Consider the following 21,980-nt stretch of genomic DNA (forward strand, 5'->3'; position numbering starts at 1 on the left):
TCTATTCCTGCTCAAGGTTCTTTCTTTCCCCCTTTCTTCTTCAATAGCCATGAAATTAAAAGACGCTTACTCCTTGGAAGGAAAGTTATAACCAACCTAGACAGCATATTAAAAATCAGAGACATTACTTTGTCAACAAAGGTCTGTCTAGTCAAGGCTATGGTTTTTCCAGTGGTCATGTATGGACGTGAGAGTTGGACTATAAAGAAAGCTGAGCACCGAAGAATTGATGCTTTTGAACTGTGGTGTTGGAGAAGACTCTTGAGAGTCCCTTGGACTGCAAGGAGATCCAACCAATTCATCCTAAAGGAAATCAGTCCTGGGTGTTCTTTGGTAGGACTGATGCTGAAGCTGAAACTCCAATACTTTGGCCACCTGATGTGAAGAGCTGACTCATTTGAAAAGACCCTGATGCCGGGAAAGACTGAGGGCAGGAGAAGGGGACAGCAGAGGATGAGATGGTTGGATGGCATCACCGACTCAATGGACATGGGTTTGGGTGGACCCCAGGAGTTTGTGATGGACAGGGAGGCCTGGGGTGCTGCAGTTCATGGGGTCGCAAAGAGACGGACATGACTGAGCGGCTGAACTAACTTCTTCAATCCTTTTACAGGTTTTTCCTTAAGTTCACACCCTCAAAAAAAAAAAAACAAAAACCTAATGTTTATCTCAGGCTCTAAGATGATGGATTTAACTTCAGAATCTTTCTCAACACAGAACACCAGATTCTAAAAATAATAAGTTCTCTAGGTCTATCACAAATTTATTTTAAGCAAGTTACTCAAGCCTTCTGGTGACAAATAAACTAGTCCCCAAAGGGATTCCAGCCATGCTCCCTTGTCCATCTGCCAACTCCCGCAAAGGTTGTTGTTCAGCCACTAATTTGGTTCCTTGCAACCCCACGGACTATAGCACGCCAGCCTCCTCTGTCTTTCTAGTGATTCATGTCCACTGAGTCAGCAATGCTATCTCACCCTCTGCTGCCCCCTTCTCTTTTTGCCTTCAATCTTTCCCAGCATCAGGGTCTTTTCCAATGAATCCATTCTTTGCATCAGGTGGCCAAAGTATTGATGCTTCACCTTAAGTATCAGTCCTTCCAATGTATATTCAGGGTTGGTTTCCTTTAGGATTGAGTGGTTTGATCTCCTTGTGGTCCAAGGGCCTCTCAATTCCAAAGTATCAATTCTCCAGCAGAGGAGTGAGATGGAGAACAGAACAGAACAACATCAGGGTCAAAGGAAAGGCACTTAGAACCACCCTAATCTCTTCAATTTTATTGTAGGACACACTGGGGATGGAGGAGGGAAGTGGAGGAGCGATGACAAGAGGGCAGCTGGGGGCGTCCCCCACCATGAGCCTTTGAACCCAGTAGGGGATCAGGCAGAGGCATCAGGGGAGGATGCAGGAAGTACAAGCATTACCTTCCATGGGACAAGGATCCCTCATCATGGCGTTGGCCTTCTTAGCCCAGCATAAGGGGAGGAGCCTGCTGGGTGGGACGGCTGAATGTCTGCAGACACCAGGTGGCTAGTGGGACGGGTTACTGCCACCCATGCTTGGAAGCACTGAGACAGGCTTAGGGCCCCCCCCTCCCTGTAAGCGGCATGAAAGTGCTGCCTCCCAGGAGGGACACAAAGAACCTGGCCGAGCTTGCTGGCTCACGCCTCATTTGCTCTAGAGAAGACAGGGGAACCTGACATTTTGGTTTGAAAGGCTTTCTTTTCCGCCTCGGTGAAAACAGGCAGGGGAGAGAGGTGGGAGGGACAAGACAAAACACTGCCAACATCAAGACACAGGCTGAATGTCAAGCCCACCACTGAGTCACCTTGGGCAAGTCACTTCGCTTTCCTGAGACTCAGTTCCTTCATCTACAAGATGGGAATGACGGCTATCCACCTTGCATCCTTTGTTGTGAGGAGTAAATGAGAAAATACATGTCATCTTAACAGAGTGCCTTAGACGGAGAAAGCGCTCAGTAACTAGCTATTATCGTGATACGCGATACAACATTGAGAACAAGACTGTGAAGAAGGCTCAGTGTGGAAACTCTAGTGGTGGGCAGGGGGACTCAGGTGGGAGGCCGGGGAGTGCATCTGAGGAGATGTTTGCCTTCCTTCCCCTTTCAGGCTGAAGAGGGAGCCCCCCGACCTCAACCCCAGTGGGGCGGGGGAGGGGCATACATTGGGGTGGGGAGGGGTCTTCATGAAAGCCCCAGGGCTCCTCATGGGCCCAGGTGGAAAATAAGGATACAGTTGGGGGTATACGGATCCTCTGGGGACTATTTTTAAAAAGTTGGTCGAGAAGAAGGAAGAGAAGGGGGTGTTTCTTCCCACAGGAGCAACTGCAAAGACATCAAGCTGGATCCACCTAAGCTTTCAGATCCAGCCATCATGGGGCGGCTGCTGGGGGGACACCATCGTCCCCTTCTTTCTCCTCAGTGCCGGAGCTATCAAAAATACATATAAACTGTGAGAAAGTTCACATAAAAATGCTTTCTGCATGTATAAAAAAAAGACTGGCCATGGTCAGTGGCTTGGGATGTGGACTCAGCAGCCAAGGAGAGCTGGTGGCTGCCCAGCGGTAGATAACCTGGTCTGGGCGGCCTGACAGCTGGGACAGTGCCTGCTCTGGGGGAGGCTGCGTTCTCTGGAAGACGTTTCTGTGGAGCTGAGGTCTGGGGTGGGAGGCGGGTGGGGGCTGTTACGGAGACAGTGGCTCCATGAGTCTCGCTGTGACCTGTGCTGGGGTAGGCCGTAGGGGAAGCTGAGGCCCTTGGCCTCAGTGGACTCCTTGTCAAGGGCAGAAGCTTCCTTCACAGTAAACCTCCCAGAGAGCAGGCCTCCAGGAAGTCCTGAAACAGGTTCTGGGGTCCTGTCGTAAGATTGGATTGAGTGGTCTGGAGAGCAGCAGGGTACAGTATGACTTCCCCTTCTGAAGGAGGGTTCTGCCCAGAGCTTCTGGAAGGCTGACGTCACCTGGGCAGGGGACACCAGGCACAGGAGGGCAGCCAGGCAGGCCTCTGGCCTGGAAGAAGGCTCCAGACAAACAGGAGTGCTTCCTTGGCACCCCTCACCGCAGGCCAAGGCTTCTGGATGTCTCTTTTGGAAGGGGTGAAGGTAAGGAGAGGGGGTGGCCCTGTCTTTTTAGCACCCATTCTTCCCTATTGTATGCCCTGCAAGGGCTGGGACTATGTGCCTGAGTGGGGGAGGTCCGAGTAGATGACCCCAGGCCATCTCTTTTGGGGTCTCAAGCAGCTACCAGAGCCAGGAATGTAGTTAAAGACTGTGGTGGCAGCCAGCGCTCAAGGTCAGCCAAGGACCCCCTGTCCACCCACCTCCGAGGCAAACCTCGGATGGCCGCCATTAGCTGACCCCAGTCCCCACGGGCAGCCTGAGAGGTGGAGCAAAGGGCTTGGTGTGTGACACATGGGAAGGCTGCTCTGGAGCTCCCGGGAGGAGAGGCCAGTCCAGCTCCCTGTCCAGTTGGGGTCTCACCGGCCGGCAGGCTCACTAGGGCTGGAGGAGGGGCAGGCCGCGCCGGAGGCCCTCCTTCAGGAACTGCATGTAGGTGGCTGTGGATGGGTCTTCAAAGGTGGATGAGAAGCTGAAGACGTGGTTCTCAATGTCCTCGGGCTTCATGGACGTAATGTCCAAGAAGTAGTTGGCATTGATGTGGTGGACCTGGGGGAAAAGCTGGGTAAGGAGAGTGGGGTGGGGAGCCCAGTGCCCCCTGCAGCCTCGACTTTCCTCGTCTGGGTAGATGACGGGCAGGCCGGGCAGCCGTGAGCGCTGCTGCAACCGTTCCCCTCCTCCTCCGCTCACAGGGCTCTCAGCCTCCAGGGCTCCACACCTCACCCACCAGGCAAAACCTAAGGCCTTTCAATATCACCCCGCCCCCCAACCCTGCCTCTGTGCCCTTTGACCCTCTCATCTCTGATCCTACAACCCCTGAAATCCACACTCACTTCTGTCAAAATACTTGCATGCCCAGGCCTGTGTCCCCATCAGCCTCCCACTCCAGCTAGTGAGCACCTTAAGGGCAGGTACCCCGTAAACGAACGGGAGAGTGAGGCGACCCACCGCCCAGGCGAAGTCCTGTCTGCCCAGCTCCACTACCCGGGGCTCTGCTAGGCTGGGTCCACTGAGGGGGTCGTCCATGGACCGGTGTGAGCTGGCTGATACCCCGAGGCCTTCCCTTCCCTGAGCCTGAGACAGAAGCTTCCCTGGTGGCTCAGCTGGTAAAGAATCTGCCTACAATGCAGAAGATCCTGGTCTGATCCCTGGGTCGGGAAGATCCCCTGGAGAACGGAGTGGAAACCCACTCCTTGCCTGGAGGATCCCATGGACAGAGGAGACTGGTGGGCTACTGTCCATGGGGTCACAGAGTCGGACACGACTGAGGGACTGATGCTCAGGGCCAACCTAGCTCCCGCTCCTGTGCTGCTCCCCACCTGCCGACCTCCCACCCTGCCCATCCCCCAGGACTGAAAGGAGAAGGAGGTGCTTTGCTCAGAAGAGCAAGCGATGCTGAGGCTCACAGGTGGGTGCCTGTTTTCAGAGCCAGCTATGCTTCTTTTTTGTGTGGCTTTTGCCATGTCTCTGAACCTTTCTGAGATTCAGTTTGTAAAAATCAGCATTTGTGATCATCGGTCTCGCAAAGCTTCTGTGAGAATCCTGCTCGAGGACGTGAGTGCTGTGTCAGGGGCCCTTAGGGAGAGCGGGGGTCTTGCCTCTGCCTGGGTGGTGTGAGATCCTTTCTGCTGCCACCAGGCCTGCCACCTGCCACCCCTCATCCCTGCCACGCCAGGGCTGGCTGCAATGGTCTGAGGTGAGACTTCCCTTCTGGGTCACATTCCTGTCTACTCTGCTGCCCACTGCGCCCCAGAGTGCTGCTGAGGTCCCCATTCTGAGGGAAGGTCCCAACACCTGCAGGCAGGCCAAGAGGACATCAGGGGATAACTGAGGCTCGGACTGGCTAAGAGACCAGCCAGGAGGTGGCAGAGCCAGACCGGGATGATGAGGTCTGTAAGCCACGGGCCTGGCTCGCTACTTCTTCTGCCTGCGGCTGAGGCCGGGTGGCGGGGACCTACCACTGTGCCATTGGGCAAGCAGATCATCATCTCCACGGGGAAGCTGTACTTCTCCAGGTGCAGGCCGGCCAGCTTCTGGTGGGATGGGTTCTCCTGGTTGTTCTGCGGGGACAGTTGGGTATGTTCCTGCCACCTGGGCTCCATTGTCCCAGGGGCTCCCATGGGGCTCTTCCCACCCACCTGCTGCTCACCTGCAGGTCCTCCAGCTCCTTCACCAGGGACCAGGTGCTGATGAAGCTCTCGTTGAGGAGGGCGAGGATGGGCGAACTTTCCAGGACGGTCTCCCGGAGAGTCCGCCCCGAACCTGTTCAGGTATAAGCAAGGTCAGGACCCCACATGTCTCACTGGGATTTCAATCAGCAGTAAACCTCAGGGACTACAGAATACTCTCTGCACTCAAGTGAAATAACAGTGATTCAAACAGTGCCACAGAAGAGGTACTGAATTCCTGGTAACTGTAATTAACATCAGTAACATACTGGAATCCTGGAATCCTGGACTGAGACTTGGTGTTGGGCCCCACCTGGCCCAGGGGCTTGCAGACACTGACAGCTTCTTAAATCCACTAAATACTGCCCCAGGGCCTTTGCACAGACTATCCTATTTATCTAAAACACTTCCTCCTGTCACTGGACAAACCCTTAATCATCCTTCAGAGTCTCAGCTTGTGTCACTCTTTCAAGTCAGCCTTCCCTGACCCCTCAGTTACACACTCTTGGGCCACTCTGGACCTTGCCTTGTGTAAACTTGCCACACTTGTAGTGTCTGCCTTCTGCACACACTGCGTGCTCCCTGAGCCCAGGGACCGCTTCTGACTTCCTCGATGCAGGATGCCCAGCATCTAGCCTATGGCTAGGCACAGGAGGTATCCAGGATGTTTGTCAATTGGCTGGACAAGGGCAGGGGCACTGTTTGCTTCTCTTTGTAACCCCTGTCAGGCACCCAGAGAACTTTGCACCAGGGGGTCTTTGGAGTATTTTTCTGATTAAGTGAAAAGTGTCCAGGCTTTGGCACTATTTTTCTCTGACTTGTGTGCAACACTTTCCAGAGCACGGACACTTTCACTTCTGTTTTCACAACGGTGGGAGGTAAAGTATGTTATCCTCTTATTGCTGAGAAAACTGAGGTCTGGGAAGGAAAATCACTTGGCCAAAGCCTCCTGGCTGAAGATGGCAGAGCTGGGCTCCTTCTCCTGAGTCCAGCACCTTCCTCGGAGCTCAGCACAGCACCCCAAAGCCCTCAACGCACCTCCCTGCCCCATGCGGTCCTCAAGCAACCTCGGGCTCTGAGAGCAGAGTCCCGTGGTCTCAGAGCCCCCTGCGCCCACGAGGAGTGACGCTGCCCCCCTCCCCGCAGACTGGCGGGGTCTCCTCACCTCAGCAGGACTGGTCGTCCAGGGCCCCCCACAGCAGGATTGAGTGCACCAGCTTGTTCTTGGCCTTGGCTTGGTCAAAGGCCTTGGTGAACGGCAGGTAGGTGACCTGGGGCCAAGTGGGGACAGAGAGAAGCTATTGTATGCGGCCAGGGTCCCACTGCAGGGGCTGAGTGTGTGATGTGCATGTAGGTGTGTGTGTTTGTAGTGGATATATGTGTATGTGTATGTATGCACATGTATGGATATGTGTACATATGTATGGATGTTTGTTGTGTGTGTGAGATGCTGGGCCAGAGGATGGCTCCGCCAAGTTCTGAAAGACAAAGGGGCTGCTCCCCAGCCCAGGCTGAGCCCCACAGGGAGGCAGCCTCAGCCACAAGCCCTGCCTGGCACTCGGTGCCCAGGGCCCACCTGCCGCTCCTCAGCTCTCCTCCCAGCCCCAGGAAGCCCGCCCCTGCCTGTGCCCACTGTCCCGCCTCACCTTCTTGAAGGGGTACATGGCCACCTCCAGGCGCCGGGCTGCCTCCTCCCAGCTCAGCTCCTGCTGCCACTGGATCTCCTCAAACACAAACTGGAGGGGCTCCCCTGAGGGCAGGCGGCTGTCGATCAGGTTGCCATCCTCGTCCAGGATCACGGAGGGCACCGAGGGGCCCAGTGCCTCCAGCTCCATCTGGGCCAGGCGTCAGGAGGGATGTCTCAGTGAGGGGCAAGAGTCCTCAGGGGCCCTGAGAGACCTTCAGAGACATGCCACTCATCGTAGAGGCAGGGAGACAGGCCCAGGGAAGGGCAGGGTCCGGTCAAGGCTGTGTACAGAGTCCACTGTCCAGCCGGGGCTCCACCGTGGGAAGCCGGCTGGGGCCCATGGCAGCTGCTGGACTCTGCGTGCAGGAATACGTGTCCTCCCAGGATCCTGCTTTGCCTGCCAGGAGCTCTGTCATTCCCTGTCCTGAGGCTCCTAGCCAGCTGGGTCTCCCTGCAGCCAGGCTGAGAGACCCTATGGCAGGGTTCTGCCTCCAAGCCCCACCTTCCAACCTGGGGCTTCCTGGGTGGCTCAGTGGTAAAGAACCCGCCTGCCAACTCAGGAGATGCAGGAGACCCAGGTTCAATTCCTGGGTCTGGAAGATCTCCTGGAAGAGGAATGGCAACCCACTCCAGTATTCTTGCCTGGGAAATCCCACAGACAGAGGACCCTGGTGGGCTACAGTCTATGGGGTCGCAAAGAGTCGGACACGACTATAACTAACCACGTGAAGGGACCACCTGTGCGCTCACCTGGGGTATGTAGCCGATGTCCACCTCCATGTTGCTGCTCTCACTGGCCCCGTACAGCCACTCCATGTCCACATTCAGAGACCTGGGGACGGGAGAGGGAGCCCAGGGCACGACACCATCATCAAAGCCCATCAGACGTCAGACTTTATCTCACCGAAAGCCTGACGCTGGCCCCATTTTATAGATGAGGACGCTGAGACTCAGCAGGGTGAACCCAAGGTCTCAGAGCCACTGGGATGCTGACGGCAGAGCCTGAGACCTTTTCTTTCCAGGCTGCCTCTTCTAAAGGCACTAGGACCACACCACCCTCCACCAACCCAGGCCTGTAGTGTACAAAGGGCTTCCACATCCACGGCTCATGCACTGCCCGCGACCCATGACTCTTAGAGGCAGTGGTCATCAGTGCCTCCCCCAGCACCTCGAGTCGGGCAGGAGTGAAAAACGGGTACTGTCCTCTCGCTGCAGGCCTCCTCCACTGTCTCCAGTGGGAAGTCTGGCCTGATCATGTGCAACCTGAAGATCCACCACATGAGGGCGCCCCAGGACAGGCTACCAACCACCTTGGGCCGGTGAAGCAGGCACTCCACCGCCCCCTCCTGCTCCTTGTTTCGTCCAATCCAGGCCCCCACCTCCACCCCTGGGCTAGGGGCAGACGTGCCCTGGGCTGAGCCCCCGCAGCACAGGGACTTGCTTGCTGAGCAAGGGAGAGGAGGAGAGCCGGTCCTTCCTCATCATTTTCCCATGGGCCCCTCATTGCCCTCGGTAACCCTGAACAAGGATGGCAGGTCGCTCCTGGTCCTGGGTTCTCTTCCCAGGCTGTCCCGGCGACCCTCTCACTCCTGTCTAGGACCCAGCCACCCATCTAAAAAAATGAGGAAACTGAGGCCTGGAGGGGCCCAGGGTCTTGCCCACAGCCACTGGTGTTAAAGCTGAGACTTAGCTCTGGGCCATTCGGCTCCCAGCCCGGGTACCATCCTGGTACAGAGTCACTCAGGCCTCCCTGAGCTTGCCATCTGGGACAAAGCTGGAAAGGCTGTCTGCATCCCCCCGACAAGAGGCTGACCCTGAGCAGGTGGAGCATGTGGAGCAGGCAGGCAGGCAGGTGGCTGGCATTGAGCCCTTCCAGAAGCCGCCCCCAGTCCCCACCCAGGGTCTGGGGTAGCAACTGCAGGCAAGGAGGGCCTGCCCCTTAGGTCTCTGCATGTGCTGTTCCCTCTGCCTGGCTAAACCGTCCTCAGCCCACAGGTCGCTGCACAGATGTCCCTTCCTTTGGGAAGGCTTCCTGCACCCCCACCAGTCAGGTCCCTGCCCACCTGCCAGCCTTTACCTAGGGTACCAGGGCAAGGTGTGGTCACGGGTCTGTCAGCAAAATGAGCAGGTGTGGGGGGCTCCAGCTTCAGGGAGGGGCTGCAGGCTGCTGCCTTGGGTCCCAGCGCAGCGCTGGCTGGTCACTCCATCATCCCATAAGCGTGTCCCAGGTGCTGCCTGGGATGACGGAATGACCACCTCCCCGCCCCCGACCACCTCATACTGCCTCCTCCGAGGTCAGCTCCAGGTGCCTCCCAAGAGAAGGGGCTCTGGGGAGAGACTGAGGAGGGCTGAACTCTGGGAGCTGGCGGGGGCACACGTGAGCAGGATGCTAGGGTGGGATGGAGGCTCTCACCTGTGGTTGGGCACAAAGAGCCGGAAGTCGCGGACGTGGGTGGCATCTTTGGAGAGGATGACGTGGCCGGTGAACTGGCCGGGGGAGAACCAGAAGGGGAAGTCGGGGGGCTCGCTGAGCTGGAACTCGGCGTGGATGCTGGAGGGAAAGGACCTGGCTGGGAACGGGTCCCCTGGCCGAGCAAAGCTTGCCTGCCCGCCCCCTTCTGCCCCAAAGCCTGGAACCCACGCAGGGATGGCCAGACTCTGGGTGGGGCAGAGGGCTGGGCAGGGGGCGGAGGAGCGTGTGGGGCAGGGAGAGGGGAGGCCCTCAAGGCGCTGCCCCACCTTCAGGGCCCAGTTTCCCCGCGCCTTCCCTGGAAGCCTAGCCGACCCTCCTCTGAGCTCTCACAGCCTCTCCATGGGCTGTGTGACCTGGTGTCACAACTCTTACGCACCCCCTTCCATGTGGATGACAGTGGCGGCCATCAGCCCCATGCTAAAGCATACTCAGCACTTTTTCCTTCCTCCTGGAGGAAGTCACCCCTTCCCTGGTGCGTGAGGAGGAACGTGAGGCTCAGAGAGCAAAGCTGCTTGGCCAGGCCCGCAGGGTGGTAAGTGGTGGTGATGGTGGTGGCGGGGTCTGGCCCTGGCTCCCGGGGCTGTACCCTTCGGTGCTGCCCTGAAGTCCCAGGCCCAGGTGAAAACAGGGATGGGGCTGCCAGGACCCCTCACCGGAACATCACGGTGTAATAGAAGTCGCTGATGGCGGTCAGGCAGGCCACGGCCCCCTGAGGGGCAAAACGGGTCTTCACGAAGGGCCGTGGGTGGAACATGCTCAGGAGCCGGTGGATGATGACCTGCGGGGAAGGCAGTGGGACCCGGGGTTGGCTTGCGGGGACCCGGCTCCCCTGGGTGAGTGTCGGCCCTGGACCAGGGGTGGGGCCAGACGGAGGCAGGAGTGCAGGACGAGGGGCAGGCCGGCAGCCTTGGGGTCCAGGTGCAGAGCTGGGGCATGGGGCCATAGGGCTGCCCTCACCTCCTTGCCCTTGGGTGGCGGTGGGTAGAAGCGGTTGTTGGATAGGTAGCCGGTGAAGACGCTCAGCTCACTGGGGATGATCCACCAGGGCTCGCCTAGCTCCACGTGGCCCTGGGGCGGGAGGAAGGGCCGGAAGTGGCGGGCGGCAAACACAGCACTTGGCGAGGCTGCCGTGGTCCAGTTGCGGAGGCCAGACAGGGCCAGGCGGGAGACCTGGGGCAGGGAGACCGTCAGCGTGCTGGGGCACTGAGAAACTCCCAGGCCGCCTGGAGGTCTCCTCAAGCCTTGAGCCAACCCCCAAACCCAGGAAACAGAGGCACTGGGAGGCTCCTGCTCTGGTCAGGACGGGGTGAGTCTGGTTGGTACCGTCCTACCAGAGCTGAGGCTCACTTCGCCTCCCCCAGCCCCCAGCCTGGGAAGCGGTGCCCCTGCGGCCCCTCGGGTCCAGGCCAGGCCAGGCCAGACACCTCTTGCAAGGACAGGGGAGTCGAGGCAGCAGGAGGGGTCACCTAGGACTGGAATGGGGGGGCTCTGGGGGGCTCTGTGTGTAGGCCCTGACCGCCTCTTCCTGCCTTCCAAGCCCAGGTGCCACTTCCCTTGTGTATAAGCCAGCAGACCAACCCCGGGTGCCCTTGCCCCACGCTGAGCTTCCTCACCCCTCCACCTGCCCTGCTTTCTGCTCTCTAAGCGCCCTCTCCAAGTCTCCTCCCTGCAGCTAACGTCCTGGGTGACAAGAATTCAGGAGTCTGTCGGGGGAGCAGCAGCCACCTTTGGGTGAAATCTCTAGGGTCAGGGGCAGGATGAGACCACAGAGGGGGGAGGAAGGGCACCGCTACTTCAAGTGTAGCCTGGGCCATGCTGGCTGGGCACCCCGGGCACAAGGCCTCTCCGAACCGTTTCCTCATCAGTAATCCACCCCAGTGCTGTCGGATGAGTGACGGGCACGAGATGAGGTGGGTCAGATACTGTGCAGGCCTAGAGCAGGAGGAGGCCGTGGACCACACAGGTCCCCTGGTCAGAGCCCCGCCTTCAGTGGCTCTTCCCTGCCCTTATCGGTCACCAACAGCAGCCGCCACGACAGTGAGTGCCTGGCCCCGTTCAGGGATCCCAGCCACCAGAGAGCTGTCCCACCTTTGCCAGTAACAAGTCCCCTCCTCCACCTCCCTGGTGAGGGGCCCTGGGCTCAGGGAGACTTGGAGAGGCAGGGCTTAGGGAGCAGAAAACAGGGCAGGCAGAGGGGGTGAGGAAGCCCAGGGCGCGGCAGGGGCACCGGGCTTATGGTCTGCTGGCTTATGCACAAGCTGAGGTGGGCAGAGGGGAGTTCTCAGAGCAGCTCACAGGCAGGTTCTCAAAGCAGGGCTGGCTGAGTGGGGCCAGGCGGAGCCTGTCTGCCTGCTGGTCCTGCTCACAGGCTGCGGAGCTCTTGGGGAGCGGGCCGCAAGGTGGGGCCTGAGCTAGGGAGGCAGGGCTGAGGTCTTCCAGACTCCACCTCCCCTGTCAGTGCAGGTGGGCCCCTGCATCTGTCCTCCCTGCTCGGTGGGAGGGACTCATCCGCTCAGACAGCACTCCAGCCCGTCAACGGCGGACCTTCTCCACCCAGACCGTGCTGGACTCTCCCCCTGGCTGTCCTCAGGGACCTCAACTCCAGCAGTCCAGACTGACCCCATACCCTCCCTACCAGACCCGCGCCCCTCCTCCAGCCCCCATCAGGCGATGGGTCCCCCACACACCTGGCCACCAGCCAGAAGCCTGAGATACCCCAACCACCCCTCCCACCCCCTTCCTTTAGGAGCCCTGCGCTGCCTTTCTTTCCTCCCAGCATCCCTCGGGCGGTCCTTCTTTTCCATCACCAAGGCCTCCCCTTCCCCCTTCCTGTCTTCCCGTCCCTCCTGGGAACTGGTCTTCTCTTCCATTTCTCCCCAGCTGCCGGCCTGGAAAGCCTAGATCTGATAAGGGATGTCTCCTATTTCAAAACATACTATGGTATTTGGCTGCTGCAGAATGAAGGCCAAAGTCAGGCAACTGAGCCCCTGGGCCATCAGGCAACTTCTCTTCCAGTCCCACTGATGGGGATGCCCCTACCCGGGGTCCAGTCACCCCCTCTCTCTGCCCTCGGGGTCCTGCCAGGCATCTCTTGCCTTCAGGCCTTTGTCTGTGCTGAAGTGATGGTTCAGCTGAGACACAAAGGCTGAGCAGGTGTGGGCAAGACAAAGAGAAAAGGTGTTCTTGGTCAAGGGACCAGCATGTGAGCTGGCTCACAGGTGGAGGAAAGTCTGGACATCTGGAGCCATGGACAGCTGAGAGGAGAGGGCAGGGGAGCGAGCAGGAAAGGTGGCAGGGCCTGGGGATGCCAGATCCTGGGAAGGCTTGAGACCTTGTCCACAGGGCCTTGGGTTCAGGTGGGGCTGGTTAGGATGGCACTTGTCAGGGTCATTCCCCACCCCAGAGCCCCTACCAGGGCCTAAACTTCAGGTCCAGTTCATCGGAGCTCAAGAGAGCACCTGTCAGGGGCCAGGTACTGTGCTCGGGGCCTGGGGATGCACAGATGTGTGTCACAGGCCTGCCCTGAGGAAATCGCAGCCTTGGAGTGGAAGACTGACCTGTAGAAAGTAATGATCATAAGCAAGGTGGCTGCATCAGCATGGTCTCTAGCATACCGGCTGTTTCCTCCAGCCAGATCCTCCCTACCCTGTGGACACCGGCCTGAGTCCTCCTCCCCTGCAGTCGCTGTCAGAAGTCATTCCCTCTAGGGAGCCATCTGGGTCACAGGTTCTTGCTCATCCCTCCTAGCTCCCCTACCAGACCGGGGGCCTGGACGGTGGGCACAGGGCCTGGCATGCTGGGTGCACAGAGGGCACTGGATAAAGGAAGGAAGGAAGGGAGGAAAGATGAGCAGAGCACAGACCCTTCTCAGGAGGCGAGTACACACAGATGGTCCCCCCATCTCTGGTCCTGTCTCTGGGAGGCCCCCTGCCCCTCCTGCCCCAACTTACCCCTAGGAACCCATCTTTGCTCTTGGTCATGGACTCTGGGAGCAGAGGCTGGAATCGGGCTTCTATGGTGAGAGTCTCCTCGCTGGGGTCAGGGGGCAGCTCCTCCTCCTCGTAGTTGGCCGTAGGAGTAGACCCTATGAGACACAGGCCACCGGAGAGGGGTCCTCCCTTAGACGGCAGGGTCTTACTTCCTAGGATGTCCGCATGGGCCAGTGATTAAGGAAGCCATGCTTGGGAGGGATGGGGGTGGGAGGTTGTAACAGGTAACAATCACCAAAGTAACAATATAGATTACATTGTTTATCAAACATATACAAATAAATTATATATGTATTGGGCTAGCCCAAAAGTTATTTGGGTTCTCCCATAACATCTTACAAGGCTTCCCTTTTAGCTCAGTTGGTAAAGAATCTGCCGGCAGTGCAGGAGACCCGGGTTCAATCCCTGGGTTGGGAAGATCCCCTGGAGAAGGAAATGGCAACCCACTCCAGTATCCTTGCCTGGAAAATCTCATGGACAGAGGAGCCTGGAGAGCTGCAGTCCATGGGGTCGCAGAGTTGGGCACGACTGAGCGACTAACACTTATAACATCTTACAGGAAAACTCAAACAAACTTTTGGGCCAAACCAATATGATATACTGGAGAAGGCAATGGCACCCCACTCCAGTACTCTTGCCTGGAAAATCCCATGGACGGAGGAGCCTGGTGGGCTGCAGTCCATGGGGTCGCTAAGAGTTGGACACGACTGAGCGGCTTCACTTTCACTTTTCACTTTCATGCATTGGAGAAGGAAATGGCAACCCACTCCAGTGTTCTTGCCTGGAGAATCCTAGGGACAGGGGAGCCTGGTGGGCTGCCCTCTATGGGGTCGCACAGAGTCGGAGACGACTGAAGTGACTCAGCAGCAGCAGCAGCAGCAATCTGATATACAAAGTGTACATATAATGTATACAACATAGTATATCCCGCATATACAATCTCTCCTGTATATATCACGTTTTGGTTTCACAGTAGTCCTGTGAGCAATATTATCAAGTCCATGTTACAAATGAGAAACTGGAGGCTCAGAGGGTTGAAGTCACTTCCCAAGGACACACAGCCAGGCCAGGCTGGCTGGTCCCCTTCCCTCAGCCCATCTCTGGGGTGAGGTCAGCTCTATTTCCTGGACCATTTGGGGCAAATCCCTCAGCCCTTCTGGATTTCCTACATGAGAGATGGAGCCCATGCTACTATGCATGTCCGGTCATGGGGTCTCATGGAGAAGCAAGGGCTGCTCGGGGAGGTCAGGCAACGTGGAATCAGGCAATCTTTGGTATCACAGAAAGAGCGCTGGTCCTGAAGTCAGGAGACCTGCTTCTCCCTGATTTCCTGGGTGGCCCATTTCCCCATGGGTATAAGGAGGGGCTGGACTGACAGGAGCTGAACTTGATTCATTGGATCTCTTCCTGCTCAGAGACCTGCCAAGTCTGTAGTCCTTCAAGGGTGGAGGGAGTCAGGATGAAGGCTTAGGGGGGTGGCTAATAGCAGGGAGGGGCCCCAGGATGCAGATAATGGAATGAAGCATGGGTAGGTCTCGCCATGACTGCTCTCTTGGGGGCAGAGACCATTGCTTGGCATTTGTTGATGGACTGACAGACTGGATGGGTACATTCAAAGGAGTGCTTACCCAGGAATCACTGGAATCACCAGGATGCCTTTTTAAACTACAGATGCCCAGAACCCCCTGAGTCAGACCTACTGGGTCAGTCTTCAGGGGCTAGAACCTGGAGAAAATGTGCTTTTGATTAGCCCCCCACCCCCCACCCCCAGTGGCTTCTGATGGAAACCCCTGTTCTAAAGCATCCCAGTTACTTCTGCATTTCTAAGTCAAGGCAATAAAATTTCCAAACAGCAATCTGGAAACCTCTGCGGAACGGAGCAACAGGAATATGTAGGGTTACTGGTCAGCTTGCTTATCCAATCATTTTACTGTCATCACAGGTAATTCTGAATAATAATGCCATGCATTTTGTGGCTCTTTGGTTTTTAAATAAAAGTTGTATTTCCTGACTTATACGTAAACTTTGCTCACTGTAGACAATTTGTAAAAATGTTAAGCGACAAAGCAGAAAATTAGGCATACATGACTGTACCACCTAGAGAGGACTGTTTGCCTCTATTTCCTACTTAGATTTGGTGTTTCTTTTGGTTGTATTTTTTGTTCATCCGACAACTTGGTCCAGTTTTGTACTCACAGTGGCTCAGGTGGTAATGGAGGGAGAGATTATTTTCCCCGATGGAGAAAAAGATTTGTGTAAAAAACTAAAAGCATCCCCAAGCTCAGCAAGCTTGGCCAACATGTCATTATGAGGGAACTCTGGCTCTCTAGGCGCAGAAAAGGACAAGCATGTGGCTGTGTGGCTGCTTGGAGAAGTGCGTGCAACATATGAAGTCAAAGCAAACCCGCCCGGGACTGACCTGTGTACTTGCCCATCTGCTTTCATGACAGAACCTGACGGCCCCGGGAGGCACTGACACGTCTGCTCCACCAAATTAGCGTTTTTCATCTGACTCTTCTCCTCTGACAGGGACTGTAGGCTACCGGGCCGGGACTAAGCTGACCTTCCCAACCCCATCCTGAGACACAGAAAGCCCATCTCGGACCTCAGGCGCTTACTTGGCTGAGAGCAGCTGGCGTCTCTGTCTTTTCCATCTATTGGCCTACTTATACCAGGCGATCTGGGTAACAAGTAGATGCCCAAGATCAGAAGTTCAAGAAACATCACAAGATATGGACACAGAGGTTAGGGTGGTGATGGAGCGGTGGGAGAGACATTTTATAATTCATTAGAATGCTTTAGCTCATCTTTACAACCGAAATCAAATTACATCCAGGCAAAAACGGGTGACAAAGTAGGATAGGAATCTGACAGTTCCCCAGGAAAGTTTAATATTTAGTAGTAATAGCAATAGCTGCTGTCTATTGATTATCCAGGCTTCCCAGGTGGTGCAGTGGTACAGAATCTGCCTGCCAATGCAGGAGATGAAGGAGACTCGAGTTCAATCCCCAGGCTGGGAAGATCCCTTGGAGTAGGAAACGGCAACCCACTCTAGTATGCTTGCCTGGAAAATTCCATGGACAGAGGAACCTGGCAGGCTACAGTCTGCTGCTGCTGCTGCTAAGTCACTTCAGTCATGTCCAACTCTGTGCGACCCCATAGACGGCAGCCCACCAGGCTCCCCCATCCCTGGGATTCTCCAGGCAAGAACACTGGAGTGGGTTGCCATTTCCTTTTCCAATGCATGAAAGTGAAAAGTGAAAGTGAAGTCGCTCAGTCGTGTCTGACTCTTCGTGACCCCATGGACTGCAGCCGACCGGGCTCCTCCATCCATGGGATTTTCCAGGCAAGAGTACTGGAGTGGGGTGCTATCTCCTTCCCCAGGCTACAGTCCACAGGGTCACAAAGAGTCAGACACGACAGAGCACACATACCATGCCATTGACTATCTACTGCATACTGGGCACTTTGCAGACGTTTTCTCTAATCCTCAAATCAGCTAGTGCAGGACCCGAAGACAGAAGCTCCCTAAACCTCGCCCTACACCCTCCTTGCACCCTCCTTTCCCTCCTGGGCAGGCTGGAGAGGCTTCCTGCTCCCCAGTCTCTCAAACTATACACATTAGGATCAGGTCAGCATCCATCTCACAGGCATTGCTAAGAGATAACTCAGAAGGTGCTTAAAGTGAGTCTGGTCCTGGGAAAGCGGTTTGAGAATGTTAGCTTGTAATATTCACCTGTGAGGAGAACAGGCTTGGGCGTGTGTGTGTGTGTGTGTCTGTGTGTGTGTGTGTGTGTGTGTGTGTGTGTCTGTGTCTGTGTGTCTCTGTGTGTGTGTCTGTGTGTGTCTGTGTGTCTGTCAGTGTCTGTGTGTGTGTCTGTGTATGTGTCTGTATCTGTGTGTGTGTCTGTGTGTGTGTGTCTTTGTCTGTATGTACTCATGGTGAGGCAGCTTGCCCAAACCACCCGCTAGAAAGTATCTCTGAAGCCCAGGGCAGCTTCCTCCTACTCCAGGCAGTCTTCCTGCTCAGAGCAGACACAGAGCAAGAACCAGAGGGTGGTGCCCCAGGTCCCTCCTCCTGGGTCCCCAGCCCCTCCTGGTACCTGTCAGCTTCTCAGCGATGGGCTTGAACTCCTCGGGGCTGATGTACATGTCCCGGTCAGTGTCCAGGGAGGAGAAGAGGAAGAGGCCTTCTGTCCCCAGGGTTTTCAGTGCTGAATCCTGCTTGGGAGGAGGCGCTGGGTTGAGCAACCGGATACCCACTGGTATCCCAAACTGCTCTCGCCACCACCTTCCTGAGTTCTTTCAGCCCATCCATCTCCCAAACATCTGTCCAAATGCCACTTCTGCACGCCCCAGAGCCCAGGTCCCCCCGTTCCCATCCCTCTGGGTCCCTGTTACACTCCGAGCCTTCGTCCACTGTCCACTCTCCGAGTGCCCGCTTCGTATCCGGATCCATCTAGAGTCACCCTCTTGATCCACCCATCGTCCTCCCTGGTCTCCCCTCCCCACCGTCCCAGCGCCCCCGGCCCCGCCCGCCCGGATGCTCGGGTCCCAGCCTCGCTCAGTGCTTTGTCTGCGGTGAACTGTTCTAGCACCCCTCCGCCCGCTCCTCTAGGAGCCGTCCCAGCCCCGGCCTCACTCGGGGCCAGTCTGCTCACCCCCGCATCAGTCCTTCATAGCCCGCCCGCTTTCTGGAGCCCCCCTTTTCCTTCCTGGCCGCCCTCCCGGCCCCCCGGCCCCGTCCCCCTCCCGTCAAGCTGCCCTTCCATCCCCGCCCCGTCCCCCACAGGTCCCCGGCCCCTCAGAGCCCTGCCCGTCGGCAAGCCCCGCCGCCCGGGCCCACCCGAGTGTCCCGGGCCGGCCGCCGCGCCCTCCCCGCCGACTCGGACCTGCCTCGCGGCCGCCTGGGCCTCGCTGTAGCGGGCGAAGGCCCGGGCGGCGGCGGCGGCCGCGGCGGCGGCGAGCAGCGCCCCGAGCAGTGCCAGGGCGCGGGCGCGGCGCGGCGGGGGCGCGGGCGGCGCGGCGGGGCCGGGGCCCGGAGGCCCGCGCTCGCCCGGCCGGGTCCGGCCCATGGCGGCGGCTCCGGGCGGGGTGGCCGCGGACGCGGAGCCGCGGCGGCGCGGGCGCGGGCGGGGCCGGGGCCGGGCCTGGGCGCCGGGGCGGGACGGGCTGGGGCCCTCGGTCCGGCGCACGGCGGCGCTGCTGGCTCGCGAGTGCAGGGAGGGAGGCGCGCCGGGGCCCCTGCTCCACACACACCTCCCTGCCATCCGGCGGTGTCTCCTTCCTTCTCTTTCCTCTCCCCGAACGAAACCGGGCCTCCGCGTCCCGCCTAGCCTGGAGGAGCCCGGGAGCACTTCCAGGCTGAGCACCGGGAGAAGGAGATGCGAGAGAAGCCAGAGGCGGGCCGGGTACCCACTCTCCCCGCATCCCACCCTGCCTCTTATCCGACCTGCTTTTTGAAATGTCTCCAGTCATCGCGAAACAGAAAACTACCCAAGTTCAGCCTTCCCTGTTTCTTTCATGGTCCTGCTGGAAGGCCACCTCTGCAGATTCATTAGGGACAGGAGCTACCTGTGTAGGACACAGGCAGGTGCAGCGCTGAACCCTCACCTTCGGGGCCCAAGTTTCTTCACCTGTAAGGAGGATTCAGGGAGGCTCTTCTGTGGGTTGGTTGGTGTTGTTCAGCCGCTCAGTCGTGTCCGACTCTTGGTGATCCCATGGACTGCAGCATGCCAGGCTTCCGTGTCCTTCACCATCTGCCAGAACTTGCTCAAACTCATGTTCATTGAGTCGGTGATGTCATCCAATCATCTCATCCTCTGTCCTCCCCTTCTCCTCCACCTTCAATCTTTCCCAGCACCAGGGTCTTTTCAAATGAGTCAGTTCTTCGCATCAGGTGGCCAAAGTATTGGAGCTTCAGATTCAGCATCAGTCCTTCCAATGAATATTCAGGACTGATTTCCTTTAGGATGGACTGGTTGGATCTCCTTGCAGTCCAAGGGACTCTCAAGAGTCTTCTCCAACACCACAGTTCAAAAGCATTAATCCTTTGGTGCCTTTTTTTATGGTCCAACTCTCACATCCATAAATGACTACTGGAAAAACCGTAACTTTGACATAGGGAAATACCCAGGCGGGTGGGGGTGGCAGCCCCCAGGCACAGGGCAAGGCCAGCTGTGAGTTACCCTCTCCCCTGCTGGACCTGGCCTGGCCACTAGAATGGTTTTTCTGGAGAATAACATTTAGGAGAGGGCCTTGGGCATTGGAGAAGGAAATGGCAACCCACTCCAGTGTTCTTGCCTGGAGAATCCCAGGGACGGGGGAGCCTGATGGGCTTCCGTCTTTGGGGTCGCACAGAGTCGCACACGACTGAAGTGACTTAGCATTGGGCATAGAGGTGGGTGGGGTTTGAGGAAGTACTTTCAAGTCCTCAGAAATCTTGGTTCCACTGGGCCTCTTTTCCGTTATATCAAGGGCCCCGGGATCCCAGGGGTGGCTGTGCCTGCACTTTCCCACAAGAGGGCAGCAGCTGCCAAAGCCTCTGGACAGGAACCCAGAGTCTGGGGAGCAGCCGCGCAGTCCTTGGAGATGACTGCCAGGCCCAGGGCAGGGCACTGCCCAGGTCTGGGATGTCAGGGGGGATTTAGCGGGTACTTAGCACCCAGTGTGTGCTGGACTTGGTGCCATGAAATTCATGCCATCCTATTTCATCCTCAAGCCACCCAATGAGGCTTGTTTGACTCATTTTAAAATTGAGGAACCTGGGAATTCCTTAGAGATCCAGTGGTTAGGAGTCTTCCCAGGTGGCTCAGTGTAAAGAATCCTCCTGCCAAAGCAGGAGATGCAAGAGATGTGAGTCAAGAAGATCCCCTGGAGTGGGAAATGACAACCCACTCCAGTATTCTTGCCTGGAAAATTTCATGGATAGAGGAGCCTGGTGGGCTACAGTCCATGGGGTCACAAAGAGTCGGGTACAACTGAGCGCACAGGCACGCACACCAGTGGTTAGGACTCTGTGTGTTCCCTGCTGGGGCCCAGGTTTGCTTCCTGGGCCAATAACTAAGATTCTGCAAGCCACAAGGCAGGGCCCTAATAGTAATAATAATAAATTAAAATTGAGGAGCCTGAGCCCTGACACCCAGGTCTATCTGAGTCCAAATCTCTTGCCATGCTGCCTCTCGGGATGATCCAGCTGACTGAGTGGTGGGGTGGCACTGGTCTCTACCACCACTTCTGTCCTTCATGGGTAACCAGCCATGACAGTGCCATGTGGGCAAGGTCCTGCCTTCCTAGTGCCCATAAATGACCTGGCACATAGTGGGCACACTCATGTCTTTTGAATGACTGACACCCAGAGACCAAGAGCTGTGGACCCTGGACCCAGCCCTTGCCCAGCTTTCTGGCCCCCCATTCTCCGAGGGACCCACAGAGGCCTGACATCTGGTGTTGGCTTCTGAAGGCGTCCCACTGTGCCACTTCCAACTCATTATTGCTGATGTTTGTGGACACCCTGCATACGACAGATGCTATCAGAAAACCAAATTCCGTTCTTTCAGGAGGCAAAGCTAACAGAGCACAAAGCAGGTTGGGGGGAAGATTGATGAGTCAAGGCCCCTGGAAAATAAATGAGGGACGTTTTCTTCACCAGATCACTTTTACTTATTACACTTGCTTTTTGTTAAAGACACAGGACCCCACTGGTCTCGGTGGCCCAGGGCTAGAGAGATGTGACTGAGATTGGGAGGGGGCACGTCTCTCAAAGCTGTGGGGTTTCTGGGCAGAGGGGGAGCGGAGAGGGGTGGACTTACAAGATTTGACTCAAGTCAGTGAAACTCTGGAAAAAGGGTCAATCTTGGGATCCAGCTCTGGAGAGACATCAGTTCTGGCCTTGGCAGTGTCCCGCTGGTGGGCACCCTTCCCAGGAGGGCTTGCCTCCAAGCCAAGGATCGGGGCAGAGCAGGACAGAGCCTTGAGAGATTGGGCCAGCAGGGTGGCTGTAGCCAGGGGCAGCCCTGCAGGAGCTCTTTGGCACCTCCCATGTGGGCAGGGTGATATTTGGTAGTAGCACCAAGGTAAGTGGCATGTTGGCCATATCCTTCTCACCCATTAGCAGGGAGATCACTCATTCACCTACTCAACGAATAGTTACTGAGGGTCTTCTATGCTCTGTTCTGGGCCCTGGAGAACCATCAGAGGGTAAAGTGAATCTCTGATCTTTTTTTATTGAATTAAAATTTTAATTAATTTTAAAAAAGGAAGATCTTGAGAAGGATCCTGGTATTGGCAGTGAGACACTGAGGGTCTATGATCTCAGGTCTAAAGAGAAAGAGTAGACTAGCCAGTGGTTACCGTCCCAGCCGCCACTTGACATTCGTTTCAGTTCATTCCAGGAGGACAGAGAAGGGCAGGGAGGTAGGGAGTGTCTCAGCAAAGCTGGCTTCAGCTCTGGTCATCTCACCTACCCACTGCATTTAAGGAGCTCCAGGTTAAGAGTTTCAGAACATAAGGAACCTAGTCCGATACTCAGGA

At 56.9% G+C, this 21,980-nt stretch overlaps 1 protein-coding gene across 3 annotated transcripts; it reads right to left on the reverse strand.

Moving 5' to 3' along the window:
• Positions 1 to 1,259: 1,259 nt before the first annotated feature.
• On the reverse strand, positions 1,260 to 18,893 carry SELENON (selenoprotein N). Of its 3 annotated transcripts, XM_044938106.2 has the most exons (13): positions 18,708 to 18,893; positions 17,552 to 17,669; positions 13,410 to 13,543; positions 10,417 to 10,629; positions 10,113 to 10,237; positions 9,400 to 9,537; positions 7,737 to 7,818; positions 6,946 to 7,134; positions 6,465 to 6,570; positions 5,281 to 5,393; positions 5,090 to 5,191; positions 3,495 to 3,680; positions 1,260 to 2,446 (listed from the first exon to the last, which is right to left on the reverse strand). In XM_044938106.2, exons 1-12 carry the CDS (start codon positions 18,876 to 18,878, stop codon positions 3,510 to 3,512), a joined length of 1,662 nt encoding a protein of 553 aa, XP_044794041.2. In that variant the 5' UTR covers positions 18,879 to 18,893; the 3' UTR covers positions 1,260 to 2,446; positions 3,495 to 3,509. The 3 variants fall into 3 exon arrangements, with proteins under 3 accessions (XP_044794041.2, XP_025134494.2, XP_025134492.2); XM_025278709.3 differs by having other exon boundaries at positions 1,260 to 3,680; XM_025278707.3 differs by lacking the exon at positions 18,708 to 18,893 and adding an exon at positions 18,341 to 18,523 and having other exon boundaries at positions 1,260 to 3,680.
• Between the last annotated feature and the right edge of the window lie 3,087 nt (positions 18,894 to 21,980).

Source organism: Bubalus bubalis, chromosome 2 (assembly GCF_019923935.1).
Source record: "Bubalus bubalis isolate 160015118507 breed Murrah chromosome 2, NDDB_SH_1, whole genome shotgun sequence".
Taxonomy (NCBI): Eukaryota; Metazoa; Chordata; class Mammalia; order Artiodactyla; family Bovidae; genus Bubalus; species Bubalus bubalis.